Raw genomic sequence first — 21,049 nt, 5'->3', positions numbered from 1 at the left:
GGCTATCTTTCTTTCTTTGTCTCCCATCTAGACCTTTCTAAAATGAATCACATTGAAAAAATGATTGGTTTTCCTTTCCATTTCTAGCAAAACGAACGCTTCAATTTTCTTCCAGTTTTCAGAGCTACATTCTTAATGTAGGGGAAAAAACATCCACAAAGAGAGATGTGCAGTTTTTCCTGAAAATTTGGCATTGTAGAGTCAAAACACATGCCAGATGATAAAGATCGAGTAACTGGGAAAATCAGGCACTGGGACATTAAACAGCTGTTTGTGGCGGTATGTACTTACTGTCATTAACCCTCCAACGAGGTCACTTGTATGTGGATCCTCATCTTTTGTCCCCAGTTGTGGAGAGTACAATTCAGTGGTTCTTAAAATCTCCAAAACCCGGTCTAAAGCTTCAGCAACTGGCATGGGACTGCTTTCTTGTGCAGCATTGATGATGTTTATCACCTGGTTTAGCATTAGACATGTTTTGAATTTAGAAGTGATTTAAGAAAGAGCAAGAGACACTCATCAATTACTATGGAAAACTCACAGCAAATAAACAAGATCTACAACTTTAATCCATGTGTGGGAGAATCAAAATGAAAGGGATGTTACTAAAACACTGATGATTGCTACTGATTCTGGGAACAAGATTGCAGCCTTGAAGACAGCAGTCTTACTAATGACTTTCCCATTCAAGGCACAGCCTCAAAATGTCTCTGAATTGATTTAATATAACCTTCTCCCATTTGCCTCTCTCAGTTTATTAAGGAGCTGATTTTTGCCAAATCCTTGTATGGTTTCAGAAGGCAGTTTACAATGCATAAGTAAGAAGGAGGAATTCTAGCCCCTCCTTCACATAGGCAAAAGTCCTTAAAAAGCTTCATGCAATGGCTGACCACATGGAGGGCTCTCTACTAAGCAGGCTTGGGAGGACTTAATTCAGAGCATCTGGCTCTTTGGAGCTCCACCAGTGGGCAGGTGGAATGGGGGAAGAAGTTGTACCAGAGGCTAGCGCTGCCTTGCTCCTCAGTCTGGATGCCGTACTGGAGCCTTGTGCCCCAGTATGCCAGTACAGCACAACTGACAACAGCTAGTGACAACAGCACATTACCTTGGTGATGGGTGCTTCAATAGTCATGGAATGTATCCTGGCCATAGAAGAGTGCCGCCTTTGTGAGCTGCCTATGTGGAAAACAAAGCAGAATTTGTATCCTGATTTCAGCGACAAGGCATGACAGGAGGATTGAGCCAAGAAATCTTGATTCATTTTTCTGAACTGCTTACCCTGCTGTGCCTTTCAGAGGCAATCTACTACAGAATGCATACACATGCTCGTTATGCTGAGGACACACAGGTACAAAGAAATGCTTGCTGAACTACTGTTATCCCACATTAGAGGTAAGTAGCTGTAACAGCCTGGCAAAATCATGGCCATGTTTTTTTTATTTTAACTAATTAAAACATTAAGTTAAAAACTCAGTTAAAAGTCTATACGGATGTGTGTGTGTATAAACTGGCAGGCACAGGTAGGTAACTATTGCACTTAGGTTATTACAGATGTATCTTCTGCTGCTGCCTAATGCAACATGACAAGTCATAATGAGTCAGCTTCCAAGCTGAGGTAAATCAGTGAAGCTCCTCTGAAGTGAAAATAGCTAAGCCAAATTAAAACAGCAGAGGTTCTGGCCTATCATTCATTGGAAATTGAAAAACAAATATTTTATATCATTTAGCAATTTTGGTTCTGTAGAGAAAAGGCCAAGATGGGATTTTTCTGTGTAATTATGTTGTGCTACCTATAAAATGCAGACACATATCTGTTACTCTTTGTGCTGAGCATCTCTTAAGAAAAAGAATCAATGCTATTTTTGCTATACTGGAGCATGATTGTATTCTCACTGCCACAGACGTACTTCCTTGTTTCACTAGTGTATGCTGCTAGTGTATACACTAGTGTATACTAGTGTAGACTGTAATGATGTATGCTTTAACAAAATCATGTAAGTATCAGTAACAGTTTTGTACGCGTGACTTGGCTATCAAGTTTGGGGTGATCTAATGAAGGAAAACACAACACAGTGAAAAGAAAATAAAATTCATTAAAAATTATCTTCATACTTTTATCAAGAGAAGAGGTAAGAAATGTAATAAACTGTTAGGTTTAGAGTTTGCTGTTTGTACTTGAAAGTATCTGTGTTGTATCTTTTAAGGTCTTCCTTGCAGGATGGTAGCCTTCTGTTCTCTACCAGTTCCAAAATAGACTCAAAGTAGTTCAAGAGAAGAAAAATGGGGCTGACAAATGTAAAGTTGTTCATGAATTGATGACTTACTATTTTATTCGTGTGTGTGTGTGTGTATGTGTATATATACACATTGATGCTTACCTATATTTGTATGTGTATGTATGTATGCACATAAAAATCTGAATATATATAGAAATCAGAAATATCTATGTGTTTACCATACCATCACTCCCTCGTGACGTTGTGGATCTGACATCTAGTGATCCTTTCCTCCTGTCTTTGTGTCTGCAAGTCTGAATATCTGTGGAGAAAATGATATTGTACAATTACATATATTGTGCCTAAGATGTATGTTAAAGGAACTGAAACACAGAGGAAGCCTGATAGCAGCTGAGTGACATCCACAATGCTTCAGCAGATGAGAGCCAATGAAAGCTTCTTTTTAAATTCTCGCCCAATTACACTGTCATGAACCCAGTCACACTCTCTGGCAGAACATGCCTAAGTGTTTTTGCAGAAGGGATCTAACAGTGTGGAGGAAAAAGTTGCTTTCTTGACACAGTGACACAATTCTAACTGTAAATACAATTTGTGCAACACACCTGAGCTCACTCAAGTAAGAACTGCCACAAAGAACTGGTGGACAAAAGTAGACTACACACTAGCAAACTAGGCCATGTATCCTAGGTCCCTTATAGACTCCAGCAGATACAACCTGTGCTACCAAGGCTACAATTAACAAGCACCTGCAGCATGGTTGCCAAGGATGTCGTAACTGAACTGTTGATATTTGGGATGAGGGTGAATGGTAGTGTTGGTCATCCTCATTTCCATCCACATGCAAATATCCCACAATACAGTTAAAAGCAATATAAACATACATGCCACTAGCTATCGACCAGCCACAACAACATGACATCTAGACAGCATCCTTCTTATTTCTAATTTTGTCAAAGGGATCCACTACCTACAACTGAAATGTGACACTGAAGCCAGCAGTGTATCCCACAATACCAAGTTAGGGTCCTATTACTACATTTTCAAGGGTGGTTTGCTTTATATCACTTCTAAAACAAATGAGGCAGGTAGAGAGGGCTTGTATTTACTTTCCTGCCTTTTGAACTGGATTCCCAGCTTATCTCTAGCTAAATAGCACTGTTCAGACTGTCCTGGGCATCTGTGGTTTTCAGTCAGATCACTAACAATGGGCTTTATTCTTTCCCTAGTTACGTTCTCTGCTTATTAGGACAGAAGAGATGCGTCATACCTGTCTGAGATTCAGCCTGAACACGTTCACATGTCTTCTCCGCCTACAATTTAGTATGAGAAATCCAGTTAGTCAGAATTTTCCCATTATTTTGTAATATTTAGCACTCAAACTAAAACAAGCATAGGACTATTTTAACTTACCTTATTGTTGTCATTGCACAGTCTACTAATTGACACATAGTGTCTAATCTTTCTGTAAGCAAAAAACAACATGTTAATTCCCATCCAAACCTCACTGTAATGCACTGCTGATACACAGATTGGGTAAGAGCAACAAATTAATATAGGAAGAATCCTGTTCTAGCAGGAAGGCTCAACTGGGAATGAAAAAACCCCACAGTTCTGCATGTGATGGGGAATACAAAATGGAAGCATGTTTTGCAAAGATTGTCTCCCCCTCTTTCTCTCTGTCCCCTGCCCAGCTTCTTCTGGGCTACCATAGGACGTTTCAGGTATGATATAAATGCAAAACATGCAGCAATGCAGTCCAACAATCAAAACCTTCCATAGGATTTAGGGAGAGAGCAATCAAACTGGAAACTACACCCTTGATTGCCAGGAAACTTTCTGAGCTAGCTTCAAATGGGCTTAGGTTGTTCTATAAGTAGCAATGTATGTAATACATATTGGTCTTACAAATTTGGCATCTTAAGCTGAAAATATGTTTTTACTCTACTGATGGAGAATAGAGAACATTAATTACTTCCAGGGATGAAACAAACCAAACCCACTTTTTTTAGGAAGTAACTGCATGAAGAAGCTGCATTTAGCCTTTCCTTCATGAAGACGCACCTTTCTAAACAATTGTCTCAGCCTAGTCTGGAAGATAATGTGGTGTGCTTTTAATTAATGTTTGTTTTGCCTGAGAGGGCTTTGAAACTACTACGGCATGCAACCCGATCCACTTTCGTTCCCAATATAGTATAGAAGGACTCATCATAAAGGTACGGATAACTAACATATACCTGTGTGCTCTGAATGCTCTACCAAGTGGAAGTTGCACAAAAATCAAGACATGCTTGAATTTTGACTGGAATCAAAGCACACAGTAACCTCATCACATAAAGACACTTGGCAACGGGCACTAGTAGGTGAATACAGAGGAACATAGCACAGGTGCACAGTGGAACAGGATGTAGTTCCTGGTGGTCCCAACACAGCACACAGAAAGAGAGAAGGGTGCCCTTGCACTTTAGGGAGTATTAGAAGAGTAAGAGTCACAAGTGAGCACATGTGGATCTTTGGCTCCTTTTTGGGGAGAATTTCATTTTCCCTGCACACAGCATGTAAAGTTGATTTTGCCCCAAGAAATTACATGCAGAGGTCTGATGCTCCCTTCCTTGCATGTTTCCCTTATACTCAGTAACAGGATAATCCAATGTCTGCTGAAAGCCTTGCTTCAGACCTAAATCACCACCTTAGCTTTCATACTTACCCTCCCTGTCCGACGACAGGTAGTATCTTCACATTTTGTTGTATGTTATCTCCATTTTTCTTTTTCGCATGGTACATTCCTTGCCATTCCTGAAAAAGGAAGGAAGTTCAGACAAAACAGGAAGAGAAGCTGTAGCTTCATACCTTTTTTCTTTGAAAGCTGTCTTACAATACAAAACCAGTCAGGGCTAGTTGAACTGTGCTAACCCTCAAATTTCTTCCCTGCAACTAGCCTATGGGTCACCCTGTAACTAACCTGTAGGTCACTGTGTTGCTGCCAATGCACAGAGAACTTCCAGAGGGGCAGCCTTTGAGTGCCCTGACAGCAACAGCCAAACCTCAGGTGCTGTGGGAATCAGAATCACATATTCTCCTCAGTGGTGCTGGGGGTCACTGGCGGGGAGACCTGGCAAAGATGCTGTCAAGAGCAGGGGCTTGGACCAGCCCTTTGCCTGGAGCAAGAGTCCCCCAGAGGCTCTAACAGTGCAGGGCACCCCCCTGCCCTGCCCCTGGACCAGACAGCACATGTCTGGGACTGCTACGCTGACCTGCCTGACTTTCTCCCTGACTGTGTTGACTCCTCACAGGACAGAAAGGTTGATGAGAAACCATTATGCTGACCTGTCCACCTTAATTTCTGGACTGCATTGTCTCTCCTGTAGAGTTGGGAAGACTTATCACTGGTTAACATTAAATATATCTGTGACTAAAGCACTTTGGTATCCCAGCACATTTACTTTCCACACTGCCAGTTCTGTCTCAGAAAGCGGCAGAGATTTATCCTGGCTTTTTTAAAGCAAAAAAGAGCCTAGTAGAATAGCTACTGGATTCTGCTTCCCATCTGCTGACCTCCCCTCTAAAAGCACTCTGGTTTCAGGATCACATTTAAGTAGACAATTTTTGAAGTATCAGATTGTCACTGCCAGTATAATTGTTTCTTGATAAAACTCAAAAATGGGGAAAAAAATTTTCATTTTGCAGTGAGAAATCTTTTTTTTCCTCTGGAAATGAGACCTTTCTTTCTTTCTAGTGCAGAACCTCATTTTCTCTTTCAGTAAGACTCAGGAAAAGTCCCTTCTCAATTGTTTAAGCATGCTTTTAAATGAAATACTGTTAAAACAATCACTTCTGTTATTTAGAGAATTTAAATCCAGAAGGCACCACCATGGTCTAACATCCAGCCCCAAACCACCTCCCTGCAGCAGAGCCCACACCCATGCTGTGAAGTAGGAGAGCTCCCACGCTGATGCACGCAGACATGGCTAAACCTAGCTTCAACATATGCCAGGGCATGGGCCCTGTACTTGTTGCTCCCTCCCAATTCCCTCACCACGCTGCTGCTGCTTCTCAAACTGTGCTACAAATATCACAGCAAAGACATATACCACAACACTGACAGACCTCCCTGGGTCTCCCCTTGCATGTGGTGTCTCAATTAGAGTTGCCCCCTCACAGGCCTATTTAGGAAAACTCACGGAAAGAAAAATTTGTGAGCCTTGGGTCTCCCCACTTCACTTCTGGCAGCAGCACAGAGGCCGGTAACCTTCTAACAGAGCCGGTCTTTTGAAACCTGGCAGCTGACAAGATTTACAATCTTGCCTACACATATCCATCCCTAGAATAGTTGTTGGTGTCTTTTTTAATAGATGCATATTTTGAGCAGGGCCTCTAATAAATACCAAGTGATTAATAAATAATTGATTCCATATTGCATATTAACTTAATACAAATTACCCATGTCAACTGCTGCCTTACAGTTAAGTTCAACAGACTGCAGATCAAATTGTACAAATGTATGTGAAAATACCTTCATGAGGTACATGATATGTATTTATATATGTTAGTCTGACAGATGTCGCAGTCAAGCAGGCCAGAGCACAGCTACAGAGAGAACAGTTTTGCATTTATGTTGATGGAGCCAGCAAATAAAGACTCCAGCCTACAGAGAGCTGCATGGTGACAGGCTGGGCAGAAAAAATTATGAAAGGCTTTTCCGAGGATCTGTCAGAAAAAAGAACTGTGCATAACAAATTGTGAAGTGAGCATGATATCTTCTGTGAACTGCATGAGGAATATAAATGAAGATAAAGCAAACATCACAAAATTCAATGCTCTCATAATTAAAAGTATGCATATCAATTGTTTCCTGACAAGCAGGATGAGGCAGAGATGAGTAATCGATCTCTAACCCAGGTAATAAACCTGGAATATGCACAAAAGGGTGAAGCCATAAGGTATAGATTGGATAATTCCCACATTGAAAGTGCATCCTTTTCAAGAGAGGTTATTCACTAATGTGCTCATCTTAGTCAACAGATTGATTTTTCAACTTGTGAATTTCTAAAACCTGTGAAACTGTGGCAAAAAATGTGTGAGGGAAAAGGTCAGCGGAATTCTGAGAAATAGGAGGTCCAAGCCAAACTCCTGCTGGTAGTTGAAGTTCTCCCAGGGACATTACTTAAACATATTTTAAGAACACCATATGCTCTCTCACAGAGCCTCTGTCAGCAATCCAACAGAGAAGAGCTACTTCACAAGACGTGCTGTCAGTCAAGCTCACAGTTATGTCTACATTACAGCCACACAAGTACAGTGATCAGTCACTTCTGCATGGCCTTATGTGCTGGGATTGAACGCAGAGTAACTACCATACACAGTTAAAAAAGTGGTTTCACCCCTGATAGAGTGAATCAACACTGAGGTTTCAAACTTCATTAAGGCAGCCATGGCATGCATCTATCCACTGAACACACACATGCATAGGAAGTAATCCTTCAATTCAGCCTTCCTTTTAGATTGGGGCTTCTTCCACTAGAAAGTGAAGTTCAGCAAGCTACTTGTAGAAAACAGAGCAAACCAAAATAAACACAAGATGCCATGAAAACAATCTCACTGAAAGGAAGGCTCCGTTAGGAAGGAATTGCCATAGACCTTTATCATAGAGCGATCACGCTCTCCCAATCCCTCTGTAAAGATAGCTATCTTGCAAATAATTCCCAAGGAGTAAGAGGAATTGCATGTCTTGTCTGATTCATCAATAGCTATCCATCTCACTTCAGAAAAAGCAAAACTAAGATAAAGAGCTTTGTGTCAAACTTCAGAGATCAGAGGCAGCAAGAATTCTAGTCAGAATTGCACATTTCATCTTAATGGATATAATTTGCATCATGAAACAGAAGAATGAAGAAAGTACAACTTGGTTTTTAACTCCTCAAGTATGGATGGGTGAAAATGCCTTTCAATAACGCTGGCTTCTTGCAAATTACAGCCAGCTGTAGTAACAAAAATTAACTTCCAGAGATTTTTTTTTTTGCTAAGAGAAATAACATCCTGACCCAAGAATCCCTATGTACCATGCAATTAGCAATTTTTGTATATAATGCCTATGAACTTTTGTTTGGATATACTGAACTTGCTCACAGCACTATGTTTTTCAGCACGAGAGGGTAAATGCTACAAGAGATCATCCTCCTGAATTCCATTTAAAGACTAGAGGTAGATTTTATACAGCCTACATTTTTCTAAAGGTCAGAAAATCTTGCCTTCTATTATTTTTGTTGTATTACCATGTTTGTTCAAAACAGAAAAGCCAAGCCTGTTGACAGGAGAATATCACAATAGTAGACAATTGGCTTTTTCAGTATGCTATAATCCTACAGTAGCCACCATATAGCCTATTGTAAAGGGAAGCAGTCTTTTAAATTTAGGATATAAAGAAATCACAAGCCTGAAAACAACATACAGACCATGCCAGAATGATCCAGACAAAAATGAGGCACGTCTGAAAATGCTGTAACATCTTGACACAAAACTTTCAAACTAGAGCACCTTCAAAACGCTGCAGTATTTCAAAGGTTGCTCCGCACAGTTAACCTCTACTCACAAATACTTCCTGTAAGGATTTAATTTGGAACTCATTTTTCTATTAATATGTAAATGTAAGGCTACATAGATTGCATACTATAAAATGTTCCAAAGGGAAATGCAAAAAACACGTAAACAGAACAGATCCATCTAGAACAGCTGTTCTAGACAGACAAGTTTAAATAAGTAGTATTTCATTAACCCTCACAGTTGGAAGCCCTAGAGCCATGAGTAAAATAAGTGCAAGGAAAGAGATAGATTACAGTTATGTTTCTATAATTCATATAATAAAATATATTTCCATTATTAAAGACATTTTTATCAGCACACTAAATATTAAAAATTTGATCACTTTATATCTTGAGAATTGATGTTGTAGATTTAAAGCCTGACACATCTAATGTATTCACATTATAACTTAATAAGTACTCTCTCCTAACATCAGTTTCGTATTACACACATTTACTGAAATAATTTTGGTCAGGCAACAGAGGTGTGAAGTACCATAACCCAAGCTATTGTCTATTGCTGGGATCTCTTCCAAAAGGCCAATACATGTAGAAATGAGTGATGCATTCTTGTTGAAACGCACATGCAATCTGCACACAGCTAGGGTGCAGCTTTTGTTGATGAATGCTTGTGTTAGTTCCCTGATTTACAGGGTATGAATCATGACAATTTTGCATCGGTGCTTTTGCATCACTGCCTAGATAGACAGAGTACCATGATTCATTTCAGCATCTCCCTGCTCTGTGTCAACAACATGCTGCTTCCCTGCAGACAGTCGGTATGACCCAACTAGCTATCCTGACTCAAGTCTGAGCATGGGCCATGACGCACCTACAAACACACCAATTCCCAAATCTTTTTGTGTAACCTTCAAGATTTTCTTCCTATAAGGTACTATGACATGTTCAGTGACCCCAGAAGCATTTATCATCATCATCAAAATGCAAATGAAAGCTCCTAGACGGATTCTCACACTACAGCCACAACAGTCCCAAAGGAACATCATGGAGCTACCAGAAAAACAGTAACGTCTCTCTGTAATGACCTCCCTTGATGCCAGCTGCACCTCCTCATGCACTTTCTTGGTGCAACAAACATTTCTAATGAAAACCCATTAGAAGCTCCCATGTCATTAGAGAATAAAAGATATTGGCAGCTGGCAGCTGACACTGCCTATCACTCTCAAGTGATATTGCAGATGTCTCTTTTGATATTTTCACATTCTGAACTTGCAAATCAGCTTCCACTTTTCATGCTGAAATACTTCAACATGCTGCTTTTCTCATTTACATCACACAGGATAACATGTGCATCCATCCCATTTCTCTTTAGTATTCCCACACCTTTTACTACATACAGCATATATTATAAAGAAACATAGCAAGTCACTTATTTTCATAAAACATGTAGCTCTTCCAAGCAAGAAAAGAGAAAGAAGCCCTTACAAAATGAGCATTTTTTACTTCCTCTTCTTGTTTGAGTAAAAAAAGATGCAAATGGTATGTGTCTGTGAAGCTGCAAGTTACATCATGTGTCATCCCTGGACAATAATAACTTTTACATGTAGCAAATGGTAAGTGATACAATGCCATTACTCACCTTTCCTATCTTAATGCAGGAATTAATAGTATCTAGGAAATCGGCTTTTTTTTCATTTATAGGCACTTCTGTTAATTCCTTTCCTATTAGTTCACCTATTTGATAGCCCATCACTGTTTCAAAAGCAGGATTGACATACTGTGAAATAAAAACAAACAAAAAACTATTCAACAGAATACTTAAAGCACAACAGAATAATTTTTTTTGTATTTGCTAATCCAAGGGATCTCTTTCTCACCCTGAAATAAAACTCTGTATGTACTGCTTCTGAGAGATGCCTACATTTTTTTCTTTGTGAAGCAAAACATGAATGTCCATGCTAGAAGTGTTGTGCAGAGTGTGTGCATGTGAGCAAAGAGAGGGAAATTATGGAAACAGCTGAGTATTACATATCCACAGAGTTTAGACAGACAACATAAATTCCTGAAAAATTAGCTCTGTCAGTTCTCAAACCTATAAACCTCAAACCTATCTCAGTGTTCCTAAAAATTGCAAATTAGATGGTGGGATAGCATAGAAATAATAACCTTATCTACTGACAAATTCATCATCTTATTGTGTGTAAGGGCCAACCATCACCATTCCCCTGTCCCAGCAAAGCCCAGCCAAGCAGACTGGAAGAAGTGGAATCTAATAAAGCAACTTTCTCTCTGAACTGAATGTTGTATTTCACTGCAATGCTGTAGCCCTTGCCTAACAAAACTGAAGACTGGTACCCATAGCCCACACCTTCATGACCCTCTCGCTAGCTGAGTTACAGACACAGGTCCTGTCATAACAGCATCTGAATGCCTCACAACTTACAATGTTTCAATATGAGAGAAATTAAAAAGGTGCCACTGAATGCCTCCTGCTCCTAAACGTTCCCCACTAAAGGTTCCTGCCAAAAGGTTTCCCTGCTATTTGAGAAAGCCCTGCCTGACAGAGTTCCAGGACTCTTGCACATGTCGGTTCTCTCATACTCTAGGGCTGTCAGCAGATGGACAAAATTTGGTCTGAAAACACATATTTAAAACAACTTCAGGATGTGTTCTGTATTTTTGCAAAAGGGACAAAGAAGGCACATCCTTCAATGAAATTGCCATTGTCAAGATCTGGGTCAAAAGGGTACAATTTATATGCATGTTATAACTCCTAGAGGCTTAGACTCAAGCTATACTGATAACAAAATCACTCCTCACAACCTTCATAGCTAGGGATGGAACTAAATCCCTTATAAAGATTATGTTTTTCAGGATTGCAAACCTAAGCACAATTTCTTTTCCATTTTGAAAGAAATTTTTAAGATGAGATTAAATTTAAAAATGGCTGGCTCAAGAATTCTGATGCATCAAACAGTATCAGATTTAAGAAAAAGAAATATTACCTTTCTTTAAATAGAACATCAATTAGATTTGCTTTTCAAGACCATCAAATTAACATACAATATTTTTGGAAAAGAATACATGCAAGCCAGTGGCTGCATTAATTTATGATATGAAAGAATCATTACAAAAAATAAAAACAAGAGAGTAAATCTTTATTAATTCAGAAACAAAAATATCCCTCAAAATCAACTTGATTTATGCAAGATATTTTAAAGGGAGAAAATTCTACTCTACAGCAAAACTCTCTCCCATCTTCTTAGAACCATTAAGTTAGGTGAGATTCTTGTACTGTAAGAAAGAGTAAATGTAATCATCAATGAAATAAAATACAGTCAGTCCACAAAGCAATTTTCTGTACTTGCAAAAATAACTGGAACAAACCTGTATTACATGGTCTTCACTTGTGATCTCAATGGCTTCTTGACTTTTCTCTAATGCTGTAAATAATGAATTACACGCCCTGGAGACAAAAATAAAAAAAAAAAAAGGCTTCTGATTAAATTTAATCCACGTAATTCTTATTGTATATGACAATAAAGTACTGCAACTCCACACTGAATAAAGCTGTACTTTAATGATTAATGTACTTTCTTCAGCTAACTGACATTCTTTAATTAACTACAGTACAGTAAAATAAATATTTGTTTAAGGATGTGGCTGAATTGGCATATTTTGTTGATAATGTTTTTGGTATAATTACCTTAGTTTGAATTGTGCCTGCACCTCTCCAAATTCCAGCTGAATCAACTCATTGTAACAGGCCATTATATTAGAATTTTCTACATATCTCTGCAAATAAAAGGTTAGAAATATTTCATTAATACACATTTCTGTACTCAAAGGTATGAATCTCTTGTTTTCTTTTGCTTGATAAAGAACTAAAAAGTAGTAGACATGCCAAAAATGAACATGTTGTAACACGAGCAACATGAGAAGATTATTTTTTGGGCCTAGTAGAATTCTTCAGGTTACTGCGTTTTGAAAAGGTGACAGATCCTTCTGGCAATGAGGTTCATCTATTCTGTTTATTCTCTGTGATTGTCAGCATGATCAATATATAAAATAATCTACTTGTAACGGTTAATGCTTTCAATCTACTTATTTAAAATAACAGTGAAAACATTGTGTCTCGAGTCATCAAAATTTGAGATTATTATGCGTTTCCAATTTCTGATACCCCAAATTGTATACATAGAAGAAAGCAAAAATTCCTGACAAATATACCAGCCATTGAATACAATTATTCATTTTGGGGCTCATATAACAATGACCTCAGTATCTGTGATATTTTTTTAAAAACATCTCATATTTACTAGATTTGAGCCTGAACGTTAAAATCTTTGTTCATGCCAAAGTGCCACAGACATTGATAGGCTGGGAGGGAGGACTGATTATCAAAGAAAAGCCACATCAAGGCTGCTAAACAAAATTTTCTATGCGTTGCCATTAGACCCATCTCCAAGGCTCTGATCCATAAATAATTCAGAACCTGTGTCGGATTACTTATGTGCCCCCTGGAATGACGCTGTACATATAAGTACAGTTATTTTCAGGCTCTAGCATTTCCTGTATTAGGACCTTACTACAAAGAAGCAAATAGGTGCAAATGGATTGTGATGGGATAGTAAAAAAAATCTGTCGAGCATGCAACCAAATACTCTGAATCACACTGTAAATCATGCACATTTTTATTCCATTGTCAGCTTAATGCAATGAGGAATCCACTTAACTGACACACTAATAAGCACCTTTCCTGCTTAACTGGAAGAGTTGCCAAGGAACAGATTCAATGTAATATATTTCAGGTGCCTCCAAACAATAGATAATAGCACTTGACAGTGTTTGAAGCGTGTTTACAGATGTGAATTGGCATTTAATAGAAGAGATTTCCCACAGCACATTCTGCTGTTCATTGCAAGCTGCTCTCTGGCTCTGCTGCAGTTGCTAGTCAATTTTGTCACTGTCAACTTTTCAAGCAGAACATCATATACTTACTTTGAAATAAATGTATAAAGAAGAAAAGTCGTAGCACCACTTCTTATATTCCTGAGAATGTCCACCTACTTAGTCAGCATTATTCTAATTCTACTGCTGTATGGGAGTTCAGAATCTTATATGTATATAAGAATATATATATATAAAAGAATACATATATAAGAATGAGAAGAATGAACAAGATTTACAGGTTGGATTACAGACACGAACAGTCGCTGACAGACAAACTTCTAGATAGTTTCTTGCATGACAATTTCGAAATGTCACAGCAACCTAGTGAAGTATAATACATACATACCCTTGTGAAGCCAGCAGAGATCAGGGGCAATACTGATGACTCTTCACGATCAGCATGCCTTTTAAAGAAGGACAATAAAGTCAGAGATTATTTCTGTAATCAACTGAGACCCAATTTCACAATACCTGTACCCCAGATGTCACATTAAAGGCTAATATGGCTGGATCCTTACAGGATCTATGAATAAAACAATATTTGTGGGTTTTATAAGCTTTAATCTTTGGCGTGGCTAAGCCAAAATGTTCTTTTTCTTTTTGCATGTAATGAGCTACTTGCATCACAAAAAACTAATCCTTCAGGAAAACAAATTATTTAGCTAGATTGTTGTACTATTCCTTCTTTTTTGGTACTGGATTCTTTGTTGTTTATGCTGTCCTTAGCCAAAGATGCACTTGAAAGTCTATATGGCCAAAGTTCTAAGAAATAACTTGTTATCTGAGTGTACCAAATCTTAAGTGGGCAACTCAAGATGCCTGAATGAGGATGGATTTTCCAGTATTGCCAACCCAGCGTCTTCTAGTAGGTCACTTTGGGATTACATACTTCTAAAAGGAGATATAGGAATAATTTTTAAAAACTTGGCTATACTGTTAAAAGAGACTCCAACATATGTGAATGTATGGCTGGAATCTGGAAGAAAGGCCATTATGTTAGGTTTCTGTAAATAAGCAGATGGAAGATGGTCTGGTTTAGTAGCTGCAGAATAGCTTTTATTTGTGTGTGAAATTTTGGATCTTATGGCACCTCTTCTTTTTGTTTTCTGTGCACTGGTTTCTTATGCATGAAGAGCATGATGCCTACTAAAGTACAAGGTTTGTATAAGATTAAGCAGAGAGAGAAAAATCTCTGTCAGAAAAATCTTCCTCATGCCAGCTATCTGGTAATGCTTCCTCCCAGAAGCACAAAGAAAGATGGCAGGCATTATGCAGGGGAAAAAGAAGGCCAAAAAACCACAAACTGAACGGCAGGAAAATGAAGAAGACCCTCCATATGCTATTGGCTAAATGTCAGGCTTTTTCATAAATATGCTTCTTGCAGCAAGAAAGGAAATGTGTGAAAGTTCTCTGTGAAATTCTAAATGGTGACTCAAGAATGCTTGGGTTTAGCACATGGGAGCTTGACACAGTCAACTCAGTCACAGTGGAAGGCAAACTCACTTCTGAAGTTTTCAGTAGATAGGGATAGTAGACACATCTGAAAAGTTTGAGAACTCAAGCTTCTGAGATACTGTCACTGCAAGGGACTATTATCTTGTCCCCACACGCAATGCGAACATTTTGAAAAGACAAAAATTAATGGCAGGGAAAAAACCCTTTTGAGCAACTTCGTAATTGGAAGTTAGCAAGCCCAGCTTCCAAGCTCTCCTCACTTCTGAAAGCAACTGCTGGCCCACTGAACCACAGGTGTCTTTCTCTCTGATGTGCATGAAGCAGCTCTTGAGTTGCTCTTTGCTCTGTAGCTCCTTTTTTCCCCACTTTTCTTTTGTGTTAGTCTGATGAGAGGCAATTCTGATTGTAGAAGCAATGGCTACCATAGACAGAAGACTTCCTGACATAAAAACATCGAAGATGACATTCACAATGGAATCCCTTGAAATGTTTAATTAGGGTCTTCTCTTCACTAGAGATGATGATGGAAGACAGGATTTTTAATGGGAAATTTCAATACCTCAGAACTTGTTTTCAGAAGAAGTACTTTCCGAGAAATAGACATTCCCAAAATTGTACTTTGAGGAAATTATCTTCCATTTATTTCATTTCAGATTAAATACATGGTATTTTTGTTACTTTTACATTATTTTATGATATATAAGTAATGTTTTCAGAGGGAGTAGGAGAAAAAGGTATATACACTGCTTTACTGAGATGTCTATTTTACTTTTAAAACTTCTATGGTCAGATGCTACTTTGTACTGATCAAATTGTTCTGTATCTTTTTTTTTGTAACTCAACGGATCTCCTGTTTGTGCTGAGATTAATCAGACTGACAGACAGATCAAGAAAGGTCCAAACTCTTATTTTTATTAATACAAAAATATAGATCTATGAGGCAGTTCCACAGTTCTGTACATGATGTTGCAGAGGTTGTTTGAAACATACTCCAAAAGCCTGCAGTGATCAAGACAGAGGAAAAGACAAACAAACAAAAAAAACCCCAAAATCCAAAGAAAGACCTCTTTAGTAAAAACTAGAAATCAAAAATCCTTTTCCAATCTTGTGGTCAAGGATGGTGAAAATCTATATGGTATAACACATTACCACTAGCACAGTAAGAAGTTCTAATTAAAGTTTTTTAATGTAGTATTTAATTTTACAGTGATAAGATTTACGTCATGTTGATCACACGTGAAAGTAAAGATATGAGTATTACCTGCGTACTACACCAATAATGACTGTGTTTTCTGAGGGTTTTGTTGTTCTGATAGACCTTTAAATAAAAAGCAAATCATTTAACATCTTTTTAAGTTCACATTTCAGAAAACAGGACTTTACAGAATCTTCACAAGGTACTTTTCTTAAAATGTCTCCTTTAAATGGTTTTACAGCAAAACAAATATCAAATCCCGAGCCCGCTGGACCACTAAGAAAGGAGAATAAATTTAGCAGTACCTGAGACTCCATTAAAAAAAGACACAGAGAATGTAGATTAATCTAAACCTCAAATACTTTCAGTGGGGAATAGCAAAAATTCTCTCCTCTGAAATGGCTTGTAATGGACTTATTTGAAGGACTTGGCCTCACTCATTTAAGAAGCATTTTCTTTAATCCGGGAGAGAATGGGAAAATGTAACAAGGGGAACAGCACTGATACCTAGTCTTTGCCTGACAAAAATCTTATCTAGTTACTTTAGTTTAGCAAGGAGAAAAGCCTTTGTCCCAGTCCCCTGAACCTACCACACTCATCCAGGGTACATAATCTGACCCCACCACCCCACACCCCACAGACTGTTGCTTAGTCTAGACACATTCCCAAGGGGTATTTCACTGGAAAGTCACTGAAGCAAGGCGCTGCTGCCTGTCAAGTATCTGTAGAGACACTCAGAAAGGCAAATCCTTTTCCCCTTTTTTCTTACTTTACAGCAGTTTTTGAAGTTTTTTTAGAATCAATTTGCAATTTTCCTCTTCATAACAGATTTTTTAAATGTTGTAGGTATGGAAACATGCACACAAAACGTTGCTTATTTGCATCTGGAGTTATTCAACAGCAAGTGACATTTCAAAAACTTTGAACACTAATGAAGTGAATGTATTCATTAAATTGCTTGGTGGCACATGCAATCTTTGCAGTTAATTTAATGTGCAAACAAGTAACCAGGTATTTGAAAAAAAAAACAAAACCACAACAGTTCACTATGGCAAGAAATTTGTACACTGTAGCTCTGAGCCAGATTGAGCTTCAGATATCCTAGCACACAAACAAAAATGCTCCAGCTATCAGATGTAAAGCACTGAGTTAACATTATTTGATGCTGTGAGTGGACATCTGTCCAAAAGCATATCAATGTTCAATAGTTTTATAAAAGGGTCATATAAAGCAAAAAAAACTTTGATGATGTGTTAACTATATAGTTAAGCATTAAATACACTGAAATGGTGCTTACCTGCATAATGCTTCTGCATCAAAGTATCTGGAATGTCTATGGTCAATAATGATAATGTCATGGTGTTTATCAAGAAAACATTCTAGTGCCGACTCAGGTGTCCTCGCAATATTACATCGAAATCCAGCTTTCTCACATGCCCAGCAGAACCCATTACTCTGGTTATCTTCTTTAGCAAACACTAAAAGGACCTGGGATAAAGACAGACGATGAATCATTACAAACAAATCTCACATATACTGTAGATTCTGTAACTTTTGCCTATTCTTAACATGTGTTTTTAAAGCCACTTCCAAGGCTTAATCCATTGTTTTTAACAGAATTGTTTTCTACATACTATTGCTTTTTATAATTGTCTGTAAAGAGAGGTGTTTCAAGTGGGTAAAAGAGTCTGACAGAGCCATTTATATCCACAGGGGATGAACAAGTTTGGGAAGTGGCGCTCTTATCATTAGCTACAAAGAAAGTTTAGGCAATCAGTTGAGATTAGGTGCCTACATTTCAGACAGTGTACATGAAATAACAGTGAGGCTACTTTTCTTCACTGAAATTGTCTTACATACAACAGTTTTCTTGGGTTTTATTTTTCTTGCCAGGATCATATTCCAGGAAAAAAAATGCCACGGTTCACCTCACATGAATTAATATTTAATGGTGCTTCGATGGCATGATGAAAAATGCGCTTTCCTTTTCATCTCATTCTAGTTCCCCAGAGTACTGAATGCAGCCCAGTCTGCAGTGTTTCTGGAATCTATAGACAGGCTGGTCAAAATGAACTCATGCAAGACTGAAATCATAAACAGTACCTCTGTATATGGAGTATGTCCCCATGTGACTCCTGTGCAAAGCTTCCCATGGGATTTATATCACAGAAGGAGATTACCATGGTTAAAATCCAGAACTGGAAGTCAGATCTATGAGCCAGTATTTTCTCTGCCCTAACTCGCTGTGTAATTGTCAATAACATTAATCTCTCTGAGCCTTTTTAAAATCAATACAATGCCTACATACTCAAAGTACAATAAGGCCCAATTCCTTCTAAAATGTATTTCAAATTCTAGGATTGAATACGGTACAGAAGATAAACATAAATTCTGCTAAGGAAGATTCTCACTGATGTGATTGTGCTTTGTGTCAAGATAATATTTTGCAGAAGAAAACTTCTTTTGCCTGAAAGAATACAAAGAATGGCAGTATACATAACTATGTTAGTGTTGATCTTGTGGATGACTCAGTATGTGCAGCCTTTTGGGAAAGATGGATAGCTAAGCCAGCACTTGGTCTGTTGTCCCAAGACACCAATCTTTCAGTAATTTAATCAAACCACTTAGATATATGCTTTGGTCAGACAATAATGTGGAGCATGTGTAACTCACACCCATTCTGCTGCTGTTTATCTTCTGAGTGGTTTAAGGAATTCCAGTGCTGGTTACACTTTGGACCAGGTTGGTGGAATGTCTACCAGTAAATCTTAATATTTCCATGTAGTGCATATTTTTGTAAGAATGAAGGACTTTGCACTCATTCAGTTCAGATTCCTTTTATAGCAACCTGCAAAACTGTTTGCAAAAACATGTCATACTTTGGACTATATTTAGTGAAGTTAATTTATAACACTCTTTAGAAGTGGAAGAATGGTTTTCAGCAAGAGCACAGGAAGTCAGCAGATCTGAGTTGTATGATTGACTCTGGCACAAATGTGATGTTGTCTAACTTCTCCTTCCCTCATACTTGCCAGCTATATTAAAAGGATAAATTGGGAGAATTTTAGAGTGGCCTATTACTGGACAAAGGTGATACAATCATTAATAACAATAAAGGAGGCAGAAATATTTGAGGAATGTTTCTGATTTGTACTTGGGGAACAGCTGGATGAGTCCATCCTAAGATCTGATGTTCGATGATATCACTGCCTGTTCTGACAATAGCTCAGGAAGATGTTGAACTGCAGTTCTTGAAGACAGACATTTTCCAATTATCAGGTCCAGATTACTTTCACTCAGGAGTTTTGTAATTACTGGCTGATAAACTTCTTGGATTATTAATGGTTCAGTATGCCTTGGGATACAGGAGAATTTTCAGAGGAAGTCCAAAGGAGTCACGTATATGCAAACCTCATACCCATCCCAGACAAAATAAGGGGTCAACCGACATAAAACCTTTATTAATAAAGATATAAAAAGGAGGACGAATTAATGCCAGTCAACAATAAATAACAACAACGAAAAAAACTTTGCCAAGCTCATTTCATATCTTTTGTGATGAGATTGCAAGTTTGATTGATGCTGGTAATAATGCCAGTGTAATAGGTCTTGACAGGACATGTGGATTAGTATCATTTTGATGAGATTTTGGTTAAGAATTGGCTACCAGTAAAATACAGAACAAGGCACAGACTAAACTGATTACTAGCTAACTGATAGCAGAACAAACTACAAATAGCTCTATTTTTATAAGCTGAGAGATGTTTGGAGAAAAGAGGCAGGATTTTCAGGATATCACATAGGTTGTCGTGATAAAAATCTGTTAGGTGCACATTACCACTTGACGAAAATGTTCTGTGAAGATCTCTATACCCAGAAAATTCCAATCATAAATTTTAAGCTAACGTCTGTGATGTTTTAGAAGTTAAGACTTCAGTTTGAACTGTTATATTACCTGAAGCTGATCTTGATGAAGTCTCATAGGGCCAAACTGCACATCTGTTACTGGTGACTAGAAGAAATAAGAAGAGATCTTATTAATACATATACACCTAGGGAAGAAAAAAAATAGCTCTGTTAGAGAAGGCATTTCTTATTTACCACTCTCTCACAGATATATTGCTATCGTTATGAAGCTGCTTCTTCACGAGGCTCTTGTTCTGCTTTTTGTAAATTTATATGCTAAGCTGCATTAAAACAGTTAGAAATCAACAATCTATTCTTAAACCTATTTTCTTCTTGTTATTTTAAACATAAAGTAATGGATTAGTCATGAAAGTTTGGTAGACAGATTGTTATTTTTATGTATCCTCTGTATCACTCCAGCAGGTCTGCAAAACACGGAATTGTTTAAAGTGGGGTTTTTTAAGTCCAAAAAAGCATTAGATCTCCAGGAGAAAGGCAAAAATACATAACTCTGCTCTTAGAATTTCACATGTAACAGGTGCCCAAGAGTGCTACAAACACACACTAATTTAATTTCTCCAAGGGTGTTTTGCTGCATTCTCTCCTTCCTGCCCAGCCCTTCCAGGGAAGGTTTCAGAACTCAGATGTTGGTATTTGATGATGCATGTATTCAGCATGCAACTTCACTTTGAAAAACTCTGCAAAAATGCTGTCATATGTCATGCATTCTGCACACCAGTGATTTCCATATCAGAATCTGTTCAAGT

At 38.0% G+C, this 21,049-nt stretch overlaps 1 protein-coding gene across 5 annotated transcripts in view; it reads right to left on the bottom strand.

Moving 5' to 3' along the window:
* PDE8A (phosphodiesterase 8A) overlaps positions 1–21,049 on the bottom strand; it is a 160,093-nt gene that overhangs the window by 18,076 nt on the left and 120,968 nt on the right. For all 5 annotated transcript variants that reach the window (XM_075100479.1, XM_075100478.1, XM_075100476.1 and 2 more), the window contains exons 2-14: positions 20,332–20,388; positions 17,674–17,864; positions 16,443–16,499; positions 14,073–14,130; positions 12,480–12,568; positions 12,161–12,239; positions 10,413–10,550; positions 4,942–5,030; positions 3,648–3,699; positions 3,505–3,547; positions 2,461–2,538; positions 1,106–1,176; positions 292–456 (exon numbers count right to left, since the gene is read on the bottom strand). In XM_075100479.1, the coding sequence (XP_074956580.1) occupies positions 292–456; positions 1,106–1,176; positions 2,461–2,538; positions 3,505–3,547; positions 3,648–3,699; positions 4,942–5,030; positions 10,413–10,550; positions 12,161–12,239; positions 12,480–12,568; positions 14,073–14,130; positions 16,443–16,499; positions 17,674–17,864; positions 20,332–20,388 (1,167 nt within the window). The remainder of the gene's footprint in view (positions 1–291; positions 457–1,105; positions 1,177–2,460; positions 2,539–3,504; positions 3,548–3,647; positions 3,700–4,941; positions 5,031–10,412; positions 10,551–12,160; positions 12,240–12,479; positions 12,569–14,072; positions 14,131–16,442; positions 16,500–17,673; positions 17,865–20,331; positions 20,389–21,049) is intronic.

This window comes from Phalacrocorax aristotelis, chromosome 7, assembly GCF_949628215.1.
Source record: "Phalacrocorax aristotelis chromosome 7, bGulAri2.1, whole genome shotgun sequence".
Lineage (NCBI taxonomy): Eukaryota > Metazoa > Chordata > Aves > Suliformes > Phalacrocoracidae > Phalacrocorax > Phalacrocorax aristotelis.
Note: the sequence above shows the minus strand (reverse complement) of the source record. Positions and strands in the feature narration are given on the sequence as shown.